Here is a 7716-nt window from a genome sequence, read left to right on the forward strand (position 1 = left end):
AAAAAAAAAAAGCAGGCCAAGATGGTGGAGTAAATAAAGGCTATGCTTGCCTCCTTCCATGACCATACCAAAATTACAACGAAACTACAGAACAACCATCATTGACAATCATCTGAAGTCTAGCTGAACAGAAGTCTGACAACTAAGGATGATATATAGAAGGGGCCTTGATGAGACTGAACAGGCTGGTCTTATAACCACATGTGGCATTAAAAAATGGGAGGGATGTCTAGGCTGTGGAGGTCCTTCATGAGGAGTGAGGGGGTCTCAGCTCCACACCAGGATCCCCAGCTCAGGGTGCCAGTGCCTCACAACTTCTGCCTGCGAGAACCTGCGGAGATTGTGCTGGAGTCCCAGGCACTCCTCTTAAAGGGCTCACACATGGACTTACTCACTCGTTCTGAGCTCCAGCACTGAGGCAGTAGTTTGAAAGACACCGGGGGCATAAGGGAAGAAAATGAATTGTCAGGCTTCAGAGTGAGGCTGGAGAGGCAGCTTTCTCTCAGAGATGCTGGCAGAGGCCATTATTCCTTTGTTGAGCCCTCCATCAACCCAGCGTGCAAGCACAGGTGGGCGCCATATCTGAGTTTTCATCAACCTGGCTAACACTGTTCTTTGTGCTTGGGTGACTCCCTGAGACTCTGCCCCACCCAACTTGTGGGCCCACCCAAGCTGCTTCAAGTGGCTTTTCCATGCAAACAGCCTGTCTTGGCTAATGCTGTGGATTCTCCTAAAATCTCTCAAAGGTTCACAAATCCCAAAACAAGCAAGCATTTGGCCTTGGAATGCCCCATACCTCTTGCTAAGCAGACCCAAATTTGGCAGTAGAGGAAGCCAGCCTCCAAGCCCAGCACAAGTGACAACCATCTGCAGATCACTTTGTAGCTCATACCAAGTGGTCCTGGGAAGGGCACAGGCAGTGGCTGAACTTGGTCTGCAACAGAGCTCTGCTGAAGAGGCCCCAAAACCAACATGCCGGGTGATCAGCTTCAGACCACACCAAAGCACCACCCAACCATCTCTACAAATGACACATCCAAAGGCCAGACTAAGCAGGCACCAGAGGCTGCTAAAGCAAATCCTACTCCATGGGGTCAGCCCCTACACAATAGCTCCTCCACTGTAGTCACAGCCAGTCCTCACAACCAATCAGCCTGAGGGTCAATCCCTCCCATTGATGTGCAAACAGCAATAGAGGCTCAACTACAACAGGAGTGCACACACAACCCACACAAGGGGCACCCCTGGAGCACCTAATCAGGGAGACTGGGCCACTGGGCCCCTATAGGGCATTCTACTAAGACCAGGAGACCTAGCAGTTCTATCTAATACATAAAAACACAAGGAGGCAGCCAAACTGAGAACATAAAGAAACATGTCCCAAAGGAAAGACCAGAATAAAACTCTACAAAAAGAACCAAACAAAATGAGGACAAACAATCTAGCAGATGCAGAGTTCAAGATACTAATTATAAGGATGCTCAATAAACTTCAGATAAGAGTAGATGAACTCAGAAAGAACTTTAACAGAGATAGAAAACGTAAAAATAGAGATACAAAACATAAAAAAGAACCAGTTAGAAATGAAGAATACAATAACTGAAATGAAGAAAAATTAGAGGGAATCTACAGTAGATTGGATGAAGCAGAAAATTGAATCAGCGATTTAGAAGATAAGGAAGCAGAAAGCACTCAATCAGAACAGCAACAAGAAGAAAGAATCCAAAAAAAGTGAGGGTAGTTTGAGTCTCAAGGATAACATCAAACATACTAACATTCGCATCACAGGAATACCAGAAGGAGAGGAGAGAGAACAAGGAATTGACCTATTTGAAGAAATAATGATGGAAAACTTTCCTAATCTGGTGAAGGAAATAGACAGGTTTTAAGTAAAAGTTTACCAGTCTAAGGAAGCTTGAATAATTGGTATGTATGTTACTCCTTATCCCAAGTCAGGGACCTTGTCTACTTCTAGCCCAGAAAGGGAATCTTCCCCTTGCCCCATACTTATCTCACAGATCTTTCTTCTTAGGCTCCTTATACCTGTAACCTGATTGTAGAACTGCTATTGGCACATTGAAAGTGATTTCCTCTGTTGGCTCTAGTGTCTACATTTCCAAAGGGCAGTACGATCATGGCACCAAGTGTCTAAGCTACAGGAGAGTGGTACCCCATCCTCTCCTGCTCCAGCTGCTGTAGCCCTCAGGGAAATGTCACAACAGGAATCATCCCAGCATTGCTTCTGCCACTCCTGCCAGTTGAGCATGGCTGCAGTGAGAGTCCTGGGCATCTCCTCATCTCAGACCCTTGAGCCAGGGTCACTGTCAGAAGGGATTTGTCCACACTGAAGATTGTTCTTTGCTTTCAAACTTCTACTTAATTGTCAAAGGCTGACCAGAGCACCATTTAATCATCTTATTCAGTGTGTTCAGCTGGCTTTGGCCCTTTTTTATACTTAGAGTTTTGTCTTCAAGTCTCCTATGATGATTTCCTCTTCTTTTTTTCCTTCCCTTCCCTTTTTTTTCTTCTAATCTTTTATTTTCTTATGTTTCATTGTAAAATGAAAGCCCTTATTGAGAAGTATATTTAGAAAGTGGAAATCTTCCCTAATCAAACCCATCATAGGTACATTTCTGAGGATAATATCTAGACATACGTGTATACCTATTCTCTACTTGCACTACACCTACACATATATCTGTACTTATTCTTTACCTATATCTGTATCTGGCTCTAATTAACTTGAGATGTGATGCTTGGAACCATAATTTCTTAAATTTGAAAGGTGACCCAGTTTGAAAAATAAAAGGCAGAAATGAACACCTGCGTTAACAGCTCCTTTCAGGAAGTTGTCTCAAATCTCATCTTCATGATGATATCATGAATGGAGATGCAGAGATCCAGAAAATGAGAAGCTAAATACATTGTCCTGTGTTAAAATTATTTGGTTCTCCACAGCACATACAGGTCTATGAACTATGTTCAATTTTTCCTATTACCTCTTTATTAAAAAAGTAAGTAGTCAGTGTAATTCATAACCATTTATAATCTTTCTGATACAAAAATGTCACCATACCAGGGGCTTAAAGTAATTCATAACTGTTTATATTCTTTCTGATACAGAAAATATCACCATACCAAGGGCTTGATTACTTTACATTTCCACTTTAACCAATCCAAGTGCATATCAAATTGTGCATGAATTCCCATACCAAATTGGTTTGTAATCATTACAATTGGTAGGTGTTTTAAATAAAACCAACAATTCTAGGTTCTGTTCATTGTTCTGCTGCTAATTGTATGTCTACTTATTACTCTGTGCCTCAGTTTGCTAGGTAAGAAAATGATATTTTGAAACATCAAATAAGATAGACCAAAAAACACTGTTAACCCCTACAGAAAAGGGCACACTATAATTATAATCTACTACTATTATTAATGTTAAAAGACCACCAAAAGAATGCCAGAATAATGGTCAGGCTCAGAAAATCTTCGGGAGTGAGAACAGAAATGGATAAATACAGAATAGGCACTCGGCAACCCTATTTTTAGAACATTATGTGCTCACTGTGTGATGTCAAGCATATTGTTTTGAAAAGCAATACACTCCCCTACTGTGCTAGAAAAAAAAATCAATATCGGTATGAGAAAAGCTATGTCCTGGCTTGGCCATTGACCATCTGAGTGATAGGGTCATATCACATCTCTTTCCTGACCCTCCTTCCCTAGCTTTGAGCCAGAGCAGAGTTTCTCAGACTAGAGTGAGAATTTAAAAAGAAGAATTTCCTTTTATATGCTACTAGGTTTGTCACAAATTAATTTTGTTACCCAAATATGTACACAAATAAATTAAGTGTGGACCCCTTACTTTTTTTGTTTATATATTTTATTGAACACTTCTCCCTCTCTTAAATATATGTTTTTAAAAATTATTTAAAAATATTTTTTATTTTCCAATTAAAGTTGGCATATAATCTTATATTAGTTTCAGGTGTACAACATGGTGATTAGACTTTTTATGTAATTTACAAAGTGAGAATCCTGATAAATCTAGTACCCATCTGACACCATACATAACTATTATAATATTATTGACTATATTCATTATGCTATACTTTACATCCTTGTGTGTTATACTTTTTTATTGAACTGTAAACCTTAATCAAGCTTGAAAGTTAAATGCAGTAAAGCCAATGACATTCAAAGTAATATTAATTTACTGTGATGCATAAAAGTTTTGCTGAAACTAAATCTCTGCTCCCAGTGTGACTCTAGAAATAGCCTCTACGATGCATTCAGAATCTTTTGAAGTCAGCGTCTCTCTACTACCATGGGTGCCAGATTATTCATTCTTCTACTTATTTCTTCTATTTAAGCAAACACTTCAGTTATATATTATTGTGTATAAATGTGACACTAATTTGCTCTAAGTGGGGCAAAGGCATCTAGTCTGACAATTCTTTTCTTTCTAATTCTTTAAAAACCTGGTAACCATAATGTTGGAAACCCAACTAAAAATCTTGGCACTGAAATTGTATGCAGAACATTATGATATGGTGGTCATTCAGATGATCCTGAATATTCCTGTATTAATTTTAAAAATTATCATTGAAATGAAAACACAAAGTTATAAGGAAATTCTGGTGACATCTCATAAATGCTGAGGAGTATACCCGCCCTATTACTGAATCCAGAGAGAGTCTATGATTACAAACTACAATCCTTATTTTTGCCAAGAGCTTCAGAGTCTGACCAGATCTTCCTTGATGGAAATGACAGGAGGTCAGGTTGACTGGTTTGACTGTCTCCCACACCCTTTCTGAGATTGGTCTGTGAGTAGACCAATAGTCAGTGGACTAAGCAGGGAGAGGAAACAGTTTAGTTGGGCTGCATGCTGGAGAATGACCCTGGAGTAGCAGCCAGTTATTTGAAGAGGGGCTTGAAGAGCTCTCCTTCCCATGCTTGGTCTTCCTGTGTCACTGTGAGTTCCAGGACAATAACATATGGAAAGTGCTTTTGCCACCAACCACCCTGCAGCCAGCTTTCAATAACCATTGCACCTCCTCTCATACACTCTCTCCCTATTGCCTATTCTCCTCTCTCGCTGGAAGGTTTTCTGGCACTATAGAGAGTAGTTGGCTCCTCTGCCCATAGAGCATAACAATAAAAGAACTCATGACAGAGAGTCTTTCAAATGCTGCAAACAGTGGGAGCTAATCAATAACCTTGCAGCCCTTCAAAGGAATAACATTTGAGAAATATCTGCAACAATTGTATAGACCTTTACCAGTTTCTTCTCGATCTGCTGACACTTTTTTGAATGTTGAAAATGTCAACTTTGCAGAGAAGTCTTTTCTGCTTTCAAGAATTAAGAGAATTATTGTTCTGTCTGGTTATTTAGAAACTAAAATCCATATGTTTACCTGGGCCCACTTCTGAGGCCGTATTGATGATTAGATGAGAATTCAGGCAAGGAAGCTCATGTTTCACGTGTAAGCATGAGATGTCAAAATTGAGCACATATTTTCAAAACATCTTAAAAGAATTTAAATAATTACTTATGTCCAAGAAGAAAAGAACCATTGTACCTCATCCACTTGTGAGGGAACATTTATAACCAACTTTGAACATCCACTGCTGAATTTCTTCTAGACCAGAGGTTCTCAAGGGAGGCCCCCAGACCAGCAGCAGAAGTAGCACCTGGAAACTTGTCAAAAATGTGCATTTGGGGCCTCACCTCAGCCTCTCCAAGTGGGGAACCCTGGCGTGCGATTTAGCAATCCGTGTTTTAACAAGCCCTGCAGAGGATTCTGACACCAGTTTAATTGTGAGGACCACTGTTCTCAGCCTTGGTTCACATTGGAACCATCTGGGGAGCTCTTAGATATTCCTGATACCCAGGTCTCACATCTGATTTAGTTCAGATTATCTGGGAGGTGGGACCTTATTATCAATGTTTTTAAAGTTCCTCTGGTGATCCAACACACAGAACAGGTGTGTTGTTCACATTTTTGCTACTCAAAGTGTGGTCTGGGGAAGCAGCAGCAGTGCCATGTGCAACCTGGCTGCAGACACAGAACTCAGGTCCTGCCCTGGACCTCTGAGTCAGAATCTGCATTTCGTAAGATCCCTAGTGATTTCTGCTCACAGTCAGTTTGAAAAAATGCCACTTTACAGGGCTGTTATTTGGGCATCATTTCATTTCTGAGGTGGTTTGTGCACTGTGTGTCTAGCTATGCTGTCTCTTGCTTGTGATTAGTGATGTGGATGTCTCATTTTTCTCTGATAGGACACAACAGACTATGTTGCATATGTAGCTAAGGACCCTGTTAATCGCAGAGGTAAGCAATGCTTAATGCTTGTAATCTCTTGCTAGAATACTGCCCGGCTTGATACTGGATGTTAACACAGATGTTCCTCTCATTTCAGCCCTCTTCACCAAAATGACCACATGCTATATCGCATTGTTTATGATAACTATGGTATGCAGGCAGTTAAGTGTAGCAGCACGCCTGGCTGGGTTAGGAGACACTTGATATCTGTGAGCTCCAAACGCACACCTGTATCCAGCCAGCTACTGTGTAGTGCACCTGCCCTGCTAAGTACAGCTCCCACTCATACACTGAAAGTGGCTTCATGACATATGGAAGACTACAAACCATCCAGTCTCCTGCCGGACTCCAGCTCCTTGTGTGTCCGCTGCTAACTAAGTCTCTCAGAGAAGCCTCATGCTGCCTTGCACAGCTCTGATGGCCAGTTTCTAAGTTTAGATGCTGTCCTCTTATGCCCTACACAGGCTGGGTGAGGGGGTCTGCGGCATTCACATACTTTCTATCCTCAAGGGAGCTTTAATCTTAAACTCTCCCTCCACACCCACCATCCCATTTCTTTTATCACTTACAAAACCAAAGCCCCACTCACTGGATGATAACAAGCCTGGGTGGGTGAGCTGACTAAGGATGTGCTATCCTTGAATACCAGGCAGCCACTGGTGCACTTCATAATTCTAATTCAGAACTAGTTGATGAAGATCACCAGTGGGGTTTATAAAAATACAAAACAGCACTTTACTCCATTACCCACTGGTTCCCCTGCTCCTCCCACCCTCCAGCCCAGGTACCAACTGTTAAGTTTTTCCAGTTTGCTTTGCAGAACTTTTTATCCATATACATACATGTATGTTTTCTACTTCTTTTAAAATTTCAATACAAATGAGATCTTAGCATTCTATTTTGCTCTGCCCCCCAACCCTATATCTTAGACATATTTCTAAGACAGCCCAGAAAGATCAAGTTACCTGATCCATGGTGTAACTTTATTGAGATCTGTCCCTCAGGTCCATGGACACCCAGGGGCCTCATGTACAGACTCCTTTGTTCTTCCTCAGAATATTACATGGCTTGCCCTAAAGAGGCATTTGCAGAGAAACAATGTTAGATGGTCGATACATCAGTGGACCTTGCAAATTGCCAAACAGACTGGCTGTAAAAATTTGCTTTCCTATGTAAGTGTGCCCGGGTAATTTTCCATCTGGGCCTTTTCCAGCCCTGAGTTGGTAAGCAGTGACTTGGTAGGGCTGCCTTTCCTTTCCTGAAACTGGAGATAACAAGAACTTACAAAGAATGTCAGCTGTTATTCTCTTCCAGGTGACTGGAGCTCCTCTACAAGTCATCATTGGGATGTCTGGGGGAAGAGGGGTTCCGTAGTTGGGGTGTT

General features: G+C 41.4%; 1 protein-coding gene across 1 annotated transcript in view; it reads left to right on the forward strand.

Moving 5' to 3' along the window:
• The window catches only part of SHC3 (SHC adaptor protein 3), a 159638-nt gene that overhangs the window by 84171 nt on the left and 67751 nt on the right, over nucleotides 1-7716 (forward strand). The window contains exon 6 of the mRNA XM_023537949.1: nucleotides 6290-6341. Coding sequence (XP_023393717.1) covers nucleotides 6290-6341 — 52 coding nt within the window. The remainder of the gene's footprint in view (nucleotides 1-6289; nucleotides 6342-7716) is intronic.

The sequence above is a fragment of the Pteropus vampyrus genome, unplaced genomic scaffold (assembly GCF_000151845.1).
Source record: "Pteropus vampyrus isolate Shadow unplaced genomic scaffold, Pvam_2.0 Scaffold205, whole genome shotgun sequence".
Lineage (NCBI taxonomy): Eukaryota > Metazoa > Chordata > Mammalia > Chiroptera > Pteropodidae > Pteropus > Pteropus vampyrus.